An 18,751-nucleotide genomic window follows, 5' to 3' on the forward strand; every position below is an offset into this window, starting at 1 on the left:
TTTTAAAATCTTAATGAGGAAACGAAGAAAAAAATTTAATACACAAGTCTAAGCATTTACAGGGCTTACTACTTGTCATTGGTTGGTTTGGTGGCCACTTCACACACCGTGTAATATTTACCATTCTGCCTACGTTTGAACATCTATATTTTTAATTATTTCACACAAAGCAACGATTAAAAATAATTTTAAATTTTGATACTCATTGAATGGTACACAATGTGTAAAGTGGTCACTTAAACTAGCCAATGACAGGGCGTAAGCCCTTTAAATGCCTAGACTTAATTGTGCACAAACATAACGTATGAATAATAATAACAAATAAATTATTCGAATGGTAAAAATTAGATGTCACAAACAATTGGCCCGCAGCATGAAGATTCAAAATTACATTAAAGGTCTTCTCACCATAAAACTCATATTGATGTAGGGATAGAGAGGAACGGAAATAATAAAACGGGCAATGACAATTCATTACATATGTCTGTTTTGATAAATTTAATATTTATGTTATAATACACTCAATTTTCCCGGTGGGGCCAACATTTTGGTTCCCACACAAGCCATCCTAACAAAATTCAGTTTCTCAGTTTCATTGTAATAAGAATGGGTGACATTTGAATAATCGATTTTCCACGCTGCCGTTATCCCCTCTCCCCCACGAACGTTTCCAGCCGATCACAACGCGCCCCGTCGAAGCCCCTCCCCCAATCCCCGCCCCCGGCCATACAGCCAACGAGACACGCCCCTCGAACGAAGCTCTTCAGTAGCCACCTCACCGCGCGCGCATCGACCGAAGAAGTGTAAATTACAACAAAAAAAAGTAAAAAGGGTTCTTAAAGTTACGTAGATTTGTTTTGAGCGTGTGGACATTTACGCGCTTTTTACAAAAATGATTAATACTTGATTTTTAAGCGTAAGTCGAGCGTAAGATTTATATTTATATTTACCGATGAATGGACTTTCATATGGAAATCGTCATTTTGTTAGTCACATCTCTCGGGTGGTCCATAGTCACTTTTGTCCGATCACGAACTATTGTTTATAATATGACAGTAGTTTTATTCAAGTGTAAATTCTCCCATAAAAGATCACCAGGAAGCGACAGCATCTCTTTGTGGTTCACAGCCGAAAGGTGCGTAGACGATGCTCGGAGGTGTGAGGAACAAAGACTGCGTGTTGGGACGGCATAAATGTCCGCGTAGATATATAATATATGCGCCTGAACTACTGAGCTCAATAAAATTAAATATCCCAACTAGACACCTCAGACAAAACTTACTCTTTCATATCGATAACCATAGAACTAACTATGGTTTTCATTCCCTATGCCGAGAATTCTTAGGTCTGCTAACAAACATACCAGTCTTGAGTTCTTTGATGAAACGTTGTCTTCTTTTAAACGATCACTGAATCAAATTCAATTATATACACATCTCTCCCACGTCCACTCCCACCAAGTCTACTATATACCATTGTGTCTTTATACTTTCCTTTATAATCATTTTATATGTATAAATATGTCCTTAAAATATATAAATAAATAAATTAATATGCATGATGACCAAAAACACCTTACAAAATGTTTTTACTAGGCAAAAGCAGGTCTCCTATACCTACATTATGTGGAAAAATGTCTAAGTATGATAGATATGTCGCTTTTTTAGGCATATTGAGTTATTCCGTTAAACTCCAATTATTTATTTATTTATTTATCATATATACGTCCTAAGCCAATTACAATAGTTATATGAAGAAACATAATTGCAAGATACTGAACAAAAAGAACATAAAATTATTTAGCAAAGACAAACAAGGGCAAAACAATAATTATATACAATATATTTATAAAAACGAAAGACCTAAGACTTCGAGCTAAACCATGCCAATCCAACTTGATCCCTCACTGTTTAGTCGCGAAGAGATCTACGAAAAGCCGGAAGATCTATTCCAAAGAATTATAAGTCGTGTGATGAATTGACTAATCTACACATTCTAGACATTGGGGCATAAAAACCAAAGTTGCTCTTAGAAGGTTATCCGGATTAATGAGTGCCAGACGTAATCGGGATATGCAGAAATTATAATTATTGGATTAACCAATAAATTCAGGCAATGTTTTGAAAGAAAACGCAAAATATACTCAAAATTCACCTTTTATTGCTTTTAAATAATACAGCGAATTGGGATTAAAAACTAACTATAACATGTATAGACGTAGGCCCCGGGGCTTCAATTATAATGGAAAGTCAATATTTATCTTAATTTTTTCTACGAAGTGAAATTAAATTTTTTGTATAAAAAGCACAATATGCATACATTTTTTTCTTTAAAACATGTTCAATAATAGGTTACTGACGAAGATACCTTAAATGTTTATGCAAATATACTAATTTTCGTACAGAAATTTTGGTTTTTCTTTATGGACAGTCGATGATAACTCCATTCACTTTCCATTATAATCGGGGCCCAGCACCCTTTTTTATTTTTCACTATTACATCTTTAATTTTTGTCCTAGCTTTAATTTACTTCAGTTGTATTTTATTTCAATTGTACCTCTATACATTATTAAGAAATGTATTTATCTACCATTCTTAAATAAACTTGATACTTCCGTAAATAAATAAATAAATCTCCTTTTTTTTATTTCCTGATAACGATCCGGACATTTGGAAATTCGGATGACTGGAGTTCGAATAAACGGAATTCTACTATATATATTACTGAATTTGTCTCGATGAGATCTAAAATCTGGCAAAATATCGTAAGTATTCGTTTAATAGGGTTAGAGAAGATGGGCGGTGTCACTTTATAATACGTCTATTTTTTCATTTCCAAAGATGGCAAATTGTAACAAGGGGCTGACCAGGCGGGCAGCAGCCAGGGGCGCAACCCTTAGGGGAGCGCACTTCGCTGACCCACAGCCTTATTTTATTTTTCTTCTTCTAGAAAATAATTCCCGAGGGGCGAAAAATTCAAATCTTGCCAGGGGCGCTCACGGCACTAGCTACGACGTTGACGCTGATGTCACATAACTACAAACATGACACGGCACAGACGTAACATACCATCTTTAGAAATGGAGTAATGGTTGATAATTTATGATACGAGAAAGTAAGTGTACTAGATTTTAATATATTTTTAGAAAAAGTGTATTTTAAACATTTGACAAATGGTTGATACATTTATTATATTTTTCCACATAATCGCCATCTTGTTCAGTATATGTGATGAGCCGTGGCACAAACTTCTTAATTTCCTCCTCGAAGAACTCTCCCGCCAGCTCTTTCCCCTACTTCTGAACCTCTTTCTGTACCTGGCCGTTGGTTAAATATTTCATTCCACCCACGCCTGCCTTCAGGGAGGTAAATGCCAATCTTAGACTCCGAGTCAGGAGAATACAGGGGGTGGTTCAAAACATCCCAACCTAATGAGCCCGTACTTACACAGCCTTAGCCACCAAGGCGCTCTTGATTCATATTTAGGCGAAAGCGCTTGTTGGTCAAATAAATTTTAAGTAAACATATAAAAAATCAAGATCATGAACTATTGAGTATCATAAAGAAATATCCACAAATAAAACATCAGTATTGTTATAAGTATAAGCAGTTATAAGCAAACCTAAAGTTACCTAAATATTATAGGTATTAATAAATATTATCGAATCCATCTCACTTTACAATTCCCATCTTTACAAGAGCAACATGACAAAAAGACTTGACTTATTAACTACATGTGTTTTTTTAATATTTTTTATTAAAGAAGGCAAAAACATGTACAGAAAATATAAAAGGAAAAATAATGAAACCCACTTAATCGCGAAACCGGCTTGTCAGCAGGTTTTTAATTTTTCCTTTACAAAGAGAAACGTTAGAAAAATTATTCGTTTATGAAATTATCATTTATTTAGTATGTTTCGATGTATATTTATGTGATAATATTTAGTAATTACTGTTTAAAAAAATAGGATAGACTTATAAGTATATCTTGATAGAGAAGCTTGTGTAGCTTTGAAACCGGTAGGTAGAAAAGATATAAATAAATGGTTAAAAATAGAGTTGTTTTATATTTATTTTATAAAAAAATTCAACGGCTTATTTATTGACTTAAATTAAAATTAACACCGGGAAAACGGATAAGAAAAAAATAATTACCCAAATGAAAAAATAATCTTATTAAATTTTAAAATTAAGGTTTTACTTTTTTATTTAATTTACTAGATTTACGGACAAAGTCCATTTTAAATTTAAATTGTAACAAAAAATCATATACTGTAACATAAAACTACAAATGCAACAATAAAAAGAAACAGCAAAGACAAATCAGTATATTGGACAAATACTATGAGATCCAGGTTTTTTTTTTTTATTTTGTTTTTTATTTAAGTTTTTTTGATTTTTTTACAATAAACATAATAATGAAACAGAGTATTAAAAAAAAAGCATAATTACATATCAATGAAATACATATTAATAGAAAAATATTAACAGAAAATTCCACAAAGGTTGATTATGTATATTTAATATTATTAATACTTTTTCAGTTTATCAGTAAAGTTATTCATTTTACAATCAGAATAATTCTGATCCTGATTTTTGTTAGCAAATCTGATCATTCTGTGTAGTTGTGCCCGAAAACCGTCGTTAGTCTTATGATGACCGAGAACAGAATTTCATTATTTCTGAGACTATTTATATATATTTTTAATTATTTATTTTTTCATGCAAATACAAACTTATAGCAGAAAAACGTATCCCTAACTATTTGAGGACAAGAGCCGCGTGTTGAGTTGGAATATAGTATAGTAAAAGTGGAAGCATGTACGATATAAAATAATGGCAAAAATTAACATTGAAAATTAAAACATAATAATATAGGTATTTCAATAAAGGTCTGTCTAGTTATAGTTGCCTCTTGTGATTCCAAGTTTGTAAGCAACTTTTCTTATAAATTTATGCTGAACTGATTCGGCACGATTAATATGAGTAATATATGAAGGAGATCATATTACAGAGGCGCATTCAGGAATAGGACGAACTAAAGAGAAGTTAATTGTTTTTAGGGTAAATATATTATCAAAATCGGATGAAGCTATTAGTGGAGGTAAGGAGTTTAAGAGATTTGTTTATGATATATTGAATGTGTTCAATAAAATCAAGTTGGTTATCTAGAATCACCCCGAGATCTTTTAATGAATTTACAATGCAAAGGCTTTGGTTATTAAATTTACTATCGAAGAAAATATTAATGAAATTATTTTGCATTTATTAATTCTTAATTCAATATTATTTATTTTGCACCAGTCATGAAAAAAAACCAATATCATCTTGTAGTACGCTAAAGTCACCGACGTTTTTAATTAACTTAAGAGTCTTAATATCATCCGCAAAAAGTCAGAAGTTTGGGGCAGATAACGCATTGACAATATCATTAACAAATAAATTAAAAATAAGAAGAAAAAAAATAAAAATATTGAAGAAGGAACGGAACATAATCAAGTATATACATTTTTAATTACATACTTATAAATTTAAACCAGCGTAAGATCAACGCCTGTAAGTAATATTTATACTTCGTATAGGAGAGATGAAAACTGTCTGCGTGGCCGGAGAGAACAGTATTGTAATAATGACATTCTCTATTGAAAAAATCATTATTTCTTGAATTAGTCCTGGGTATCGGCAAATTGAATTAAATTTGGAGTCTTATCCTGTTGGGCACAGGATATTCTAAATAACTTTTAAGTATTGGGCAATCCATGACATTGTTCACAGGTTACAAGAATAATTGATCTGCAATCACTCTTCTGTAATTCAGAGTTTTATTGCATTTGAAATAGGTACAATCAAATTTACCTATATTTAATAGAACTCGTTTTTTTTCTGTATTATTTCTAGGTTGTTCTAATACTTTATTAGGGATTCCATGTAATAGAAGCATATTCAGAGTGACTTCTCGCATATGTGTTATAAATTTGTTACTGTTTATTTTGAAATTATTAAAACTAAGTGACAGGAGAGTTATAACTGATTTATTAAATTTATATAAAATAATCCATTCCATGTTTGACACCCCTGCACTTTTATCACTAATTAGTTTTAATGTACCGAAAAGGACAACTCGGCAAACCTACCAATACTGTGGCAACAATACTTCGACATCATATGGTAAAAATGCAGTCATCAATAGACTTCACTCTCTAGGCAATAAGTACCAGGACATTGGTGACTCATTTCACATGAAATTTATTACATATAGAACGGCTCTTCTTCTTTATTTTATTGGCAATAGTTCTAGGTAACTATTTGTTACTTTTGTTAAAAATTTGTTTTAAACTTCTTTATTAGTGGTTTTTTTCTTTTTTCGTTTCTTTTTTTAATTAATTTATTAGTAAAAAATATGTCTCTTTACCATTTTTTTTTTACATCATTATACATTTTTATACATAAACATATACTATTTACCTAAATATTAGTTTTCAATAATAATGCATATATATATATTAATTTTATTCAAAATTGACTTCTTAGTTATTTTTTTAACTGGTTCAAAGTATTTCTAATACCAAATTATATTTTTTTATCGATAATTCTATAACTGGTAATATTTTATTCTTTTATATAGTTTATATTTCTTAGACTTTCTAAATTAATAATATTGTTTTAAATGCTCTGTATTACTTATAATTATGCTTACATGTATGGATATTTAATTGTATTTGTAACTAATATGTAAAAGGCACTAAGTGCCGTTTATTTCAATAAAATAAAATAAATATATGGTAATAAGTATAGTGTCCAAAGTGGCCCGCGGGCGCGGCAAGGCGCCACGTACCTTATTCTCACACACATGTACAATTGCACACACATAATTGTTTTTAGAATTTTTCCTTTATTTTATTTTGTAACTATACTGGATTTATTTATGTGTTTTTGAGGATTTCTTTACTGATTTTATTTTTTTCCTAAAAAGTATGTTTTATGTAAATTGGATTGTTGTTTTATTCGTTAAAAACAAAAAAAATAATTAAAAAATATGTCTCTTTATTACCATTTTATTCTTAAAATACTAATGTGAGATTTTTCTCCCTACCAAACAAGTGTTACTTAAGGAAGGCTTCATTACCCATTATTTGTTTTGTTTCATTTTCAGTGGAGAACATTCCTTTGGCTTGCGAGTTTTGGCATTTATCATCCTGTGTCATTAGCAGATAGGTAGGATCCTTGTACAAGGACCTTCCTACACTCCCTCTCCATGTAGTCTGGCCTCGCTTTCAGCTGATAAGAACTAAGGACGGCTTATAACTTACTAAGGACATTTGCTACTCTTACTGGGGTTATTATTTCAACGCGTCATGGAAACCTTTAACAATTTCTGTGTTACCACATTTTCTATTACAGTAATGTAAAATAAGTCATGAAAAATGAATTAATTTATATCGAATTCTATAATGTTAATAACGCTCATGATTAATTTTATTCCAATCTCACCGATTCTTTCATATTTTAAACCGTTTTTTTAAATCATCTATCATTCTTTTAAAAAATCTTTATTTATAAATAAACACTTACTTTTTGTTAGTGTTTATTATTAATATTCATGTAGTTTTTTAAAAGTACTTTTTTTTCTACAGTTCACGGTACAAGTACCTTTTTCGTAAATATTTTTATATAAATTATGGTATTTCACACAACAATAAAATATGCAACAAAAAAAATAAAACCCGAGAACTAGAGAATATAAAAAAATATCTACCTAGTACCCATCTACTTAAATAATTTTGGTTTCTCTTTTTAGCAAATCAAAAAAATGGCTACCTACTAAATAAACTAATTTCGTATAAATATTTATTATTTATTATATCTAACAAAGTGTACAACGGTTAGTAAAAAAAAACAAATTAATCGTTGTTTTGTAACTAGTTTGATAATAATTAGTCTTCGTAATCCATTTGCCAACAATTCAATATAATGAGAACTATGCAATAATAAAATGAAAAACTTTGTAGGTAGATATCTAGCGCTTTAAGAAAAAAAATCATGAGTATGTATTCTCTCACCGAGAGAAAAATAATCAATGTTCTGGAAACAACGTCCTCTCAGTATCGACGGCAATAAATCTGGTAGCAACGGTAGCTCCACCACCCACCGCCGCTGCCGCCGCCGCCGCCGCCTCCCTTATCGGGCCATCTAGTTACCACCGGCACTCTCTCCTTCCCCGGCACTAATGCGCGTCCTCCATTACGCCCTTTACTTTAATTCTAGCCGCTCGAGACCGACAGAGACGGCGCTACTGCCGGAGCTTCGCCCTCGGAACGTCACCCGAAGATCGCCCGCGCTCACTACCGGAACCGAACTACAGCGAGCCACCTGTCCTTTTCCGCGGCCCGAAGCTCGCCCCGGTGCGAACGAGAGCGATCGTTTCGCGTACGGAACGCGACCGCATCCACCTCCCGCTCGCTCCGAGCGGCGACCCGATGAGAGGGAAGAGCGCAGCGTACGGCTGACGTGAAACCTGATCGAATTAAGCCAGCCTTTCCGCCTCGGCGAGTAGGAGCGAGAGCGCCTATCGAGTTACAATTTTAGTATAGAATTTACCCGCTTCTGTGCAAACGAGAGGCGAGCTTCTGGCGCCCCCTCCTTGTCCCGCCGGCCGAGCGCGGCGCGCCAGAACGAGACGGAGCGAATGATTGATGCGCGCGAGCGAGCGACGGAGGCTGTGACGGCGCGGGCTAGAGGCAGATCGCAGATCGCTCGCCCAGCTCGACTGACCAGGAAGTGGTCGAGACGCGATCATCGATTATTTTCCGATTTCGAATCGCGGTTCGGGTTTGAAAAAACGCGCTCATTGTGGACGAGCTAATCGCGCGCGAATGTCGTCGTCCGTAAGCGTAGGGAAGCTCGCGTCGTCAAATATCGCGGTATTTTGAAACTTTGGCGAGAATTTCGTTTCATCCAGTGATTTCCGAAATAAAAAAAGGAAGTGACAATTAACTACTCGTATATTATTTGCGTCCCGTGTTAAAACAGCTGCCAGATTACGCGCGGCAGCCGCTGAACTGCTAAACAAACAAGGAGACTTCTCCAGTGCTGTGAATGAAATATCCGGACGGAACGTCGGTTGAGAAATATCGGGAAATTACAATACGAAACATCTGGACAAACTGAAGACTTGAATGATCGCGAATTTCATTGACACTTTTCAGTGTGAGGCTTTAGGCTTAATAAAAAATCAATTTTCCTTTTACAAAATACGCTGACGGATTGTGTCAACAGATCTGATTAACAGTCTGTAGTCAATCAGGTCTCTAAACAAACAATACCGTCATTCGAAGTGTTGTGGTCCGAAGCCACCGATGTGTCGTTAGCGGTAAAAAAAGAAACATTTCTTCCGAGTGAGCTTGTCAATAGACGATATTCTAATTCGCCTTTCTGTGTTTCATGAGATAAATGGCGATTTTGTAATAAAATGTTCTCGTTATTGAAGTTTAGCTCCACAGATTTCAGTGAGAAACTGTGACATGTCAATAAACGATGTGCTTCTGATGAACTGCTAGTGAGAAAAGCCACGCCGTATCGCACCGACGCCGACGCCGACGCCGACGGTTCGGGAGTACCCGGCGAGCACAGGGCAGAGGAGACAAGGCGTAACATGTTAATATCATCTCAGGCAGGGGCAGTGAGCGAGTTCTCCCCCGCGTCGTGCTGCGCCCCCTGGAAGATGGAGTCGTCAGGACCTCCCGCGCCCCCGTCACACCCCACCGGCATGTCATTGTCACCGACAAGTAAGCTCCTACTCGATATTCTCACATTTAAATAATAACTAACAATAATATGACTTCAGAATGAAAGTTACGGTAAAAATCTGGAAAACTTTACTCGAGGTTTATGCTGTCACCTTAATTAAAATGTAAATTGATATTAATCAATCATTGTCATAATCAACCCATTTTATTCAGCCTTCTTTGCAACAAGAAACTATTTTCAATGCGATGGATATAAATAAGTTTTTTTATAAAAAAATAAAAAAAACACAAAGTTAGTGCTTCAAATATAGAAAACATGTTTGCTGGTTAGTTTTTACTGTTATTGTAATTGAATTGATTTATTTTGAATTTAAATGTACATAAGTACCCAAAAATATTTTACAACTTTGCTTACGCCAAAAATAAAAACCCGTTAAAAGTATGTTTTGCTTTAAATTACTAATATTATTGTTGGTTATAAATTTTTGTACCATTTTTTTTGTATGATTTGAAGATGGTTTTGCTCATTATTGTGTATATTATACCTATCTAACTTTATTTTGTTTTAAACTAGTACTGAAAAAAAATGCGTCATCAATCTATTTACATTTTTACTAACAAATATTATTGGTAATTAAATTTATTTTGCTTCTCTTTTCACCATTACATAGTCTTAAATTGTTTTAAATAACTACTGGTTTCAAAAATAAAATTTGATAAAGTTTTGTGTTTTATTTAGAGTTTATTAATAGTATTAAAAAAATGTTTTTCTTTTTGTTTCTTAATTTTGCGTTATCGTTGTTATTAATAGTTATTTGTATTTTTCTTATGTTAATTATATAATTTTCACCAACAATTTTTTTAATTAATGTTTTTTGTTTTTTGTTTTTTTATATATTAATATGCATATTTAAGAAATTAAGCTGTACTTTAAAAAAATGTATTTTTATCAAAAGTGTCTGATCAAATTTAGTATTGTGTCATATTTAAATTTTATAAAACATTTCAGCTCAGCGCACGTTTTTACCTTAAGGGCTGAAATATATTTAACCAAATGTAGCTCAATTTCTGAATTTGAAAACAAAATAAATGAATAAATAAATAAAATAAATGATTAAGTGTTCATTTATCAACACAATGGCTTATTATTACACCGAAAATATATTTATAAAATTATTTATATTAGTATAGATTCATGAATTTTATTACAATAAAATTTCGTTAGATCATAAATTTAAAATCTGATCTACAATATAAAATATTTTACATCACCTATTTTATTTTATTGGGTAACTCAACCAAAGTACAAATAAAAGAAAAAAATAGTACACAAAAAATATATTTTCGGTTGATAACTAAGGTGTGTCCGCATTTTTAGGCCTGAAGGAATATTCAAGCAAGATAAAAAGTAAATAAATGTGGTAAGTGCAATTAAACTGGTAGATTTCCGACATAAGATGAGGATTTAATGTTTATCTGCATACCCACATTAAATCATTTTATAAGCTATACTTATATAAAGTTTAAGGATACCAATAATAATAAGTATTCGTGTTGTTTACCTATTTAAAATCTTATTTTCAACATCTTTTTAAAATTTCTCTGGGTATGTCATATTGATCCATTGTCTCACGGATCACCGTGCTTAAAAAAATATAGTGTTAGTCGCCTTTATTTTTTTATATTTAACTTATTCATCTGAAAACTGTTATGTTTAGGTATTATATTTTTTCTGTTAAGAAAATTTAAGAAAATAAATAGGATTTTGAAATTTCAAACAGATAAAGATAGAGTAACTTATTATACGTATCATAATAGAAGCAAAGATTTCCTATAATTGATACGAAACCACCCATATCCCGACAGAGTGAAGATAACAGTTATATGCTTGAAATAGAAACTTAGGCTTCATTTTCTACTCTGGCTACTCTCAGGTAAAAATCCAGCAAAGGTGAATTGAATAAAAGCTGGATACTCAACCTAACGGTATGCTGGTTAGCGTGTTGGATTCTTGGCAATATCGTCATGAAGTATTTATTAAAAATCATCATGTTCACAGAATACAAAATATTTCATAGGCCTTGGACTGGATCTGAAGCGTTAGAATAATCGTCTTGCTACATGCACCAATTATCAAGACAATCTTTTTTTGGAGTAATAATGCAGTGGTCTATGAACAATAAATAAATTATGATAATAAATACAAAATTGGTGAGTTCTCATATTTTGATCAGAAGTCAATATTATTTAATTTTTTAATATTTTTTTAATAAAGGAATTAACCCACAAAACTTCTATTTTGAAGACTTGACAGCAGATGGGAAAAAAAAGATGCAAAATGTTATAAAAAATACACCACAGCACTTAGACCAATTGAAAAAAAATAATCTTGGATTTTTTTATTGCAACTAGCGGGAATCGAACACGCGACGTCAGATTCACAGTTGACTATTTAATTGACTACGCCTGTATCTCAAGACCGAAAGGGCGTTATAATTTATTTTTTTTATTAATAAATTTTTTTACGAGCATAAAATACATAGGTATAAAAAAACTTATTTTGGACGGTACATAAAAATATTTTTTGTGGCAATATATAATTTGTTTTCATATACCTATACTAACATATCATTATATTCTTAAAATAAAACAATGAAATCTTAGCATGTTATCTTATTAGACACAGATTTGTATTTATTGAAATTTTGAAATAAATTAAAAAATATTATTATCTTTCTTTATTTATTAAAAAACACGTTCCACTGTCTTTTGATTGAGTGAACCCTGACACTCCCAGCGGGAGAGAAAATGTAAAAGTGTAACATGAATTTTTAAAGCTTACCAGCGCCATATTCTACCGACCTGTCAAAAGTGTGAAACTTCGTGACATCTCTCTTAGTCGGAGAATAAAGACGAATTAAATGTGTCAAACAAATTATAATAGCTAGCACGACGTTTTGACTGATAAGGTGGCTTGGTCAAAATTCTGTTTTGCCGTGAATCTGGTGGCCCGGGCTTGATAATGTATTAGTACAATAGATGCGGCATTAAGAACCCGACGTGTGTTCCATTCAACATAAGATCCGGAGCTTATCTTGCATTTACTGAGAAATTGTGCTTTTCCTCAAATACGCAGGTAAATGTGAAGTAGCGTGAAAGGGCGCGACGTACAGCCTTAAATTCAAAGTAAGCGGCGTAAACAGTTAGTCCTTTTTACTATATCATGCGTTTTGCACAGCAATATTGTTCGATAATTTTTAGAACACGATTTTAAATTTCGCGTCATCTCTATTTAATTATACCTCAGTGGTTAATTTTCTTTTTTTTTATTTAGGAGATATGAAGGTATTTTTTTTTCCTTTATGGAGGAAGGTAATAAACCAAAATATGATTTATTTTTTCTAAGAAAATGAAATATTAGCGTTCTTAAAATTGACCAAAAAATTTCAATTTAGCTGGCCATTTTCAACGAGTTGTAAATAACTCACTATCAAACAATGTAAATCAAGTTGGGATAGAGTTAGGTTCGAACCTCGGATCTCTGATCCGCGAGTCCGCAACACTAGCCGCGGTACCGCAACCTGAATAAAATATAATAATCATTATTTTGCCATTACCAAAATACAAATGTACATATTTCATTATTTATAAATGCTTACATATATCAAATTTATGAAACAAAACAAAAAGTACCTACGGATTTTACAGTTGACTCAAATATCTGTTCGTCTATATTTGTTTTTATGTAATAAAGGGGAAAAAAATATTCTTACAAAAAAAGTCCATCAAGATAACAATGCAGGAATAATGCATATGGAAACTTCCTTTCTCATAGTTAGGCAACAAATTAAAGATATAATGTCACCATTTTCATTCATAAAATAATATCAAGGGGTTAAATCAAATGAAAAATCTTAAAGAATTTGACTAAAGTTAACCAGAGTTACAACAATACAAAACTACCAATAAGATAAAAACAAGTCTCAGAACTCATTGAACGATGGTTTGAAATTGTTTAATGAGTAATCCGAAGAATGGATTAAGTAACACATGCTAACTGCTTATTAATATATTGGGTGAATCGGTGATTACGGTTATGTACAGAAACGATAATCATTTACCTATAGTTTAATTTGAAAGGTACTTACTTATTTGAAACAAAGTAAAGCGTGTGCTTAATATAATTGAAATAAATTTAATACATCTACACTCAATATAAAGACAGTACAATAATTGGAATGTAAGGAGCGTTGCCCTACCCCAGAATGGGCAGATTTGTTCCATCCCCTAAAAGTAATAAATTTCTATTTTTGGAGAGTTACAGTGATAACATTTACTAGATATGTAAAAATAGATATGTTTAGAATTTTACAAAGACATATATACTCTTTACGTAAATTTATTAAAAAAAAAAAATTAAAAATATAATTCGAAAAATATCTTTAAATATAAAATGTGTTACTTTAATGACTAATCTCAATGAGCTGTATATTGTTTATTGATGTACGGATTCGTTCAATCGATTCAATGGGTAATCTTAATTTTTACATACGGGAGTGAAATTGATTGATTTATTTTTTCTGAGATATACAGCAGCTCTTTTTACTCAAAACAAATATAAAAATAGAAACCTATAAAATTAAGTAAGATAAAACCTAGAAAAGTAAAAATATCATTCAAATGATTCTACTTCGGGATTCCCCTTTTAAGTTGGCAAATATTCGTCGTTTTTCCGAATATTTTGTGGTTTTTATTAACAATTTAACAACACTTTCTTAGTAAAATACCGGTCTTTTTATACGTTGTATGTTAAATTATGAAGCATGCATATTGTATGCAACGGTTGGATTAACGGCGGCCATTTTAATTCCATTTGCCAAACAATAGTTCATTCTTACACCGCATGGGGCTGACATTTTAGACACTACCTTGCTACTGATTTAGTGTCGCCACACGATTCATCTTTTACAGATAAAAATACTCGTAGATAATAACTCTCCCTTCCCGGTGATGTGTAGCCAGTCCACATTGCATCTAAATGCCGAGTTAAGATTTCCGGTATTCCTCCGTTACATATTTACGAATCGATTGAAATAACTTATTATTACATATTAAATATTATTGGACACAGAAATTGCATTTTGTAACAAATCGGAGATATCACTAATCCATTCAAAAGTTTACCAATGTGTCGCATGTCTGATATAAGAGTACCGAATATACGGTTGTATCAAACACTCTTTACGTCTCACTGTCGATGCTATAAGTATACTTGCGAGCAAGAGAGATAAATTTGCGCATCACGCAGGCCAGTAACAAAGTAACCTGTACCACTGCCACAGTAAACCAGTTGTGGGCATTTGCTTTCGAGCCTTTGTCGAGGGCGGACTCTTTGGTAAAGCTGCGAACGTCGGCCAATGGTGTTTTCATGTTTTGAGGAGTTAGCCTAAACATTTTATCGCTTTTGACTTTAACTATAAATTATTAAAGCAATTGCCTATGAATATTTTATTTTTCCGATTTGCAATCCCTCATTTTTTTTAATGTGTATTGACTTCATCGTAACTCGCACCGTAACTCGCAGATGTTTTTGGCGCAGTAAGGGAAAGGTTACAATATATTTTTATCTAGATAAAGAGTTTCAGAACAAAAAAGAAAACGAATAGGAATGCAAAACTAAAAAAAACATGGTTGAATTTTCGATTGTTTTTCATAATCCAGAAATTAGACTTCAACGAGTGGTCATGCTAACTTTTATAGGCTGAAGATTTTTTTATTCATCAAAAAATATTTCTTAAACATTTATTTTAAAAACTTGTTGAATTACCAAAGTCAATACAAAATGTATTTTTTTATTTTAAAAAATGTACTTTGACGTTTTTTTAAATTTGTTACTTTAGATACTTTTTATTATTTTATGGAAGTATAACAAGTAAACTAGTAGGCATAACTAAAACGAATTTTATTAAAAATTGAAATTAAATTTATGTTATTACTCTAATTCCAAGTAATATTACGACGAAAAATATAAAATAAGTAGCTACTTAATTATTTTCAGTACGTTAAACCTGCACCAAAGATGTATGGGTACTTGTAATTTGCTTCTAATAAAAAAAACAATAATTGATACTTTCTTTTACTTAGAAACTTCAATAAAAATACATTATTTTTATTGTAAAAATGTTTAAAAATCAAATAAATGCTGTTCTGGAAACAATTTACTACTTTTAATAGGTTTATTCTCCGAGAACGGTTTTTTTTCTTCAGCAATTAAATTTAACGTTCCTAATTGAAAGTTAAAATATTTTCAAAATAACTAGGTTTACCTACTGTTTTAAATTTCTGCATAAATAAAGTTCAATTTAATCACAAAATACTCTGCCATATTTAAAATTATTTATAGACAATTAACAAAATCAATGTATCCAATAATACTTTAGGAGTTGTCCCATTACATAACATTTATTTTTCGTTCAGATAACCAGAAACTACATTAATCAAATATTGAAATTAAATAATTAACAAATGAGCCAATAACAAGCTTTAACGAGATACACCACGACAAATAAAAATATATTCCCACACATAAAGTAAACAGTGAACAAAATAAAAAATATCGCAAGTTATTTGGAAAGCAAACGCCACACATTAATTTGATTATTCGCAAATAAATCTATGTTTAATGATTTTGTTATAACATTAAAACTAGTTAAAGCTCACCATAAATATAAAGTTCACTAGAAACATGAGGTTTGCCTAAAATTAGATAAATCACGAGAAGTACAAAAAACTTTACTTGGAAATTTTTCCGATATTATTATCGAAAACATGTATTGAAAATGATTCATCGCCATTAAGTGGATGGGTTAATTATATTTTTATGATTTTTTTTCTTCAGCAACTTGAAATTGTTTGTACAAAAAGTACGGTGAGTAATATTTTTGAAAGTTACAATATTTTCCAAATAGTTCAGCTTTTATAACTGCTTCCCAAAACACAGTTCACTCCCAACGAGACTCACTTCATTTTTTGTAACATTTCATCGGCGAATCAATTTTCAATTATGTGCTGTAAATATTTTGTAGCCACTACATTCCCGTTTATTGTCCGAGCGTAAAAAGAGCGAATAATGAAAGTCGACTTGGAACACGGAGTACTCTGTAGAAATGTGAAAAATATTTATAAAGGCATTGAATAAGAATTCCTCGCCATAAATCCACCGAACAGACATGAGCAGCGATTATTTTCGCCGTTACTGGCATTGAAATCTCATCATTTCATATTGTCTGCGAAGGAAAAACTTGACCGGTGGGTACTTCTTCGTCATCATAACTGATCAGAAAAGGCACATCCTTGGACTATAGCTCACCTAGCGCGAGTTGACGTCTGGTTTTGAAGAATTAAATTTTAATTTATTGATGAAATAAAATTTTTGTGAAGCTGACTAACTTGAATTTTGGCTTGCAAAATGTGGAAATGGAATAAGCATATTTGATAGAAAATAACATATTTGAAGATATAAGAAGCAAACTTAGAAACCTCCATCAAATCCGGAAAATTATTTATTGATACCAAAATAAACTATAGAACCGTCTCAAAATCTTGCAGAAAACAGATTTCAATAATACTACTCGTATTTTACACCGCAAAATAAGCATTCTCCATTGAGTTAGTGAAGCAAAAGAAATTTATCAATTTTTTTTTCAAAATTTTTCGGAAATACCTCAGTTACTCCTGCAATGGAGATTTCTAAGTTTGCTCCTAATACCCTTATTTATAATACTGAACTTATGCTTTCATCATGTAGTATTATAAATAATAAGTTCTTTATAAGGGCATGATTTTCTACAACACAAGTATCTACGAAATCGAATATCTTTTGTTTATTTAGTCTGTTTTTGGGCAGATGAAAAAAAAATTCTATGTGAAATAAAATCAGAACCCTAGACGGATGTTTTTAACTAGATAGTTAAAAATGGTATAGGTAATCGATATTAAAGATTGGTAAAAATCCTGAAAACGATATTCGAGTGGAAAAACTCTACCTCGTAGTGAAGTGTTTATCGCGTTTGCCTATCATGATTGAGGTCCTTGGTTTGATTCCTACAAGAGTAGATATGAAATATTTTCAAATAAAGAGGTTTTACTCTACGATATAAAAAAAAATCGAAATACGCTGAACTTTATATTTCAATGCAGTGCCTTATGCAATACTGGTTATGGAAAGAGAAATTATGATGCCAGTTATTATTGTTTAACACGGATTTCATGAAAATATGATTAAAACTATCCTTTTTAAAAATCATTTCCTTTCATTATTTCTCGATAACTGTTGACTTATGTAAGTTAATTTTTAATAATATATTATAATATGTTTTTAAGAAGGTTTCCGAGATTTGTCAATTTTTGTTTTGATTTTGTTTAACTAAATACTTTTATCTGATAATCTTTAATTGTACCTATCCCAGAATGAGTTTGCAAACTCATGGAAATGCAATTATGTTTTGAAAATTTGTGTATTTTGAATTTTTATTTTTTATAAAACTTTAATTAAAACTAAACTCTTTGGTCATGTATCGGTTCTTGTGGCTGGAGTATGATTCCTCCCCTATTTTAACAGTATTGTCACATAGTGCACAAGAAATGATAACCGGAGAATTTATTGCTACGATGCGAAGTCTTCGTGAAAAAGGCTGTAATTTCGCCCGGCGCGCACTGCAATTTAATTTGGATCACGCATCACGCATTTCGCGCGCATGCGCTATGCCTACCAGGGCCGACCGCCTGATTTCAATAAAGCACCTACTGCAAAATAATTCGTTTCGCAATTTTAATTAATGTCGATATGTCATTTGGACATGACAGTTACGAGAAAATACGTTCATGTATTTGTGTTAATTGTTTCTGTTGTCCACGAAACGTTTTCGCATTCCTGTGTAAATGTTTAACTATAAGCATGATCAACATACAACAGCAGAGATGGTTGATATATTTCCTTCTGTAAA

The 18,751-nt window shown here is 31.8% G+C and overlaps 1 protein-coding gene across 4 annotated transcripts in view; it reads left to right on the forward strand.

The window, feature by feature from the left end:
- The first annotated feature begins 8,747 nt into the window (after nucleotides 1–8,747).
- Nucleotides 8,748–18,751, forward strand: part of LOC148272413 (paired box protein Pax-6-like) — a 99,741-nt gene continuing 89,737 nt past the window's right edge. For 3 of the 4 annotated variants that reach the window (XM_088240069.1, XM_088240071.1, XM_088240070.1), the window contains exon 1: nucleotides 8,848–9,785. In XM_088240069.1, the coding sequence (XP_088096195.1) occupies nucleotides 9,653–9,785 (133 nt within the window). In that variant the 5' untranslated portion in view covers nucleotides 8,848–9,652. Of the gene's footprint in view, nucleotides 9,786–18,751 lie in introns of all 4 variants that reach the window. The other variant, XM_088240072.1, reaches the window with a different exon arrangement.

The sequence above is a fragment of the Micrasema longulum genome, unplaced genomic scaffold, assembly GCF_059751315.1.
Source record: "Micrasema longulum isolate JH-2025_06_02 unplaced genomic scaffold, ASM5975131v1 h1tg002338l, whole genome shotgun sequence".
Taxonomy (NCBI): Eukaryota; Metazoa; Arthropoda; class Insecta; order Trichoptera; family Brachycentridae; genus Micrasema; species Micrasema longulum.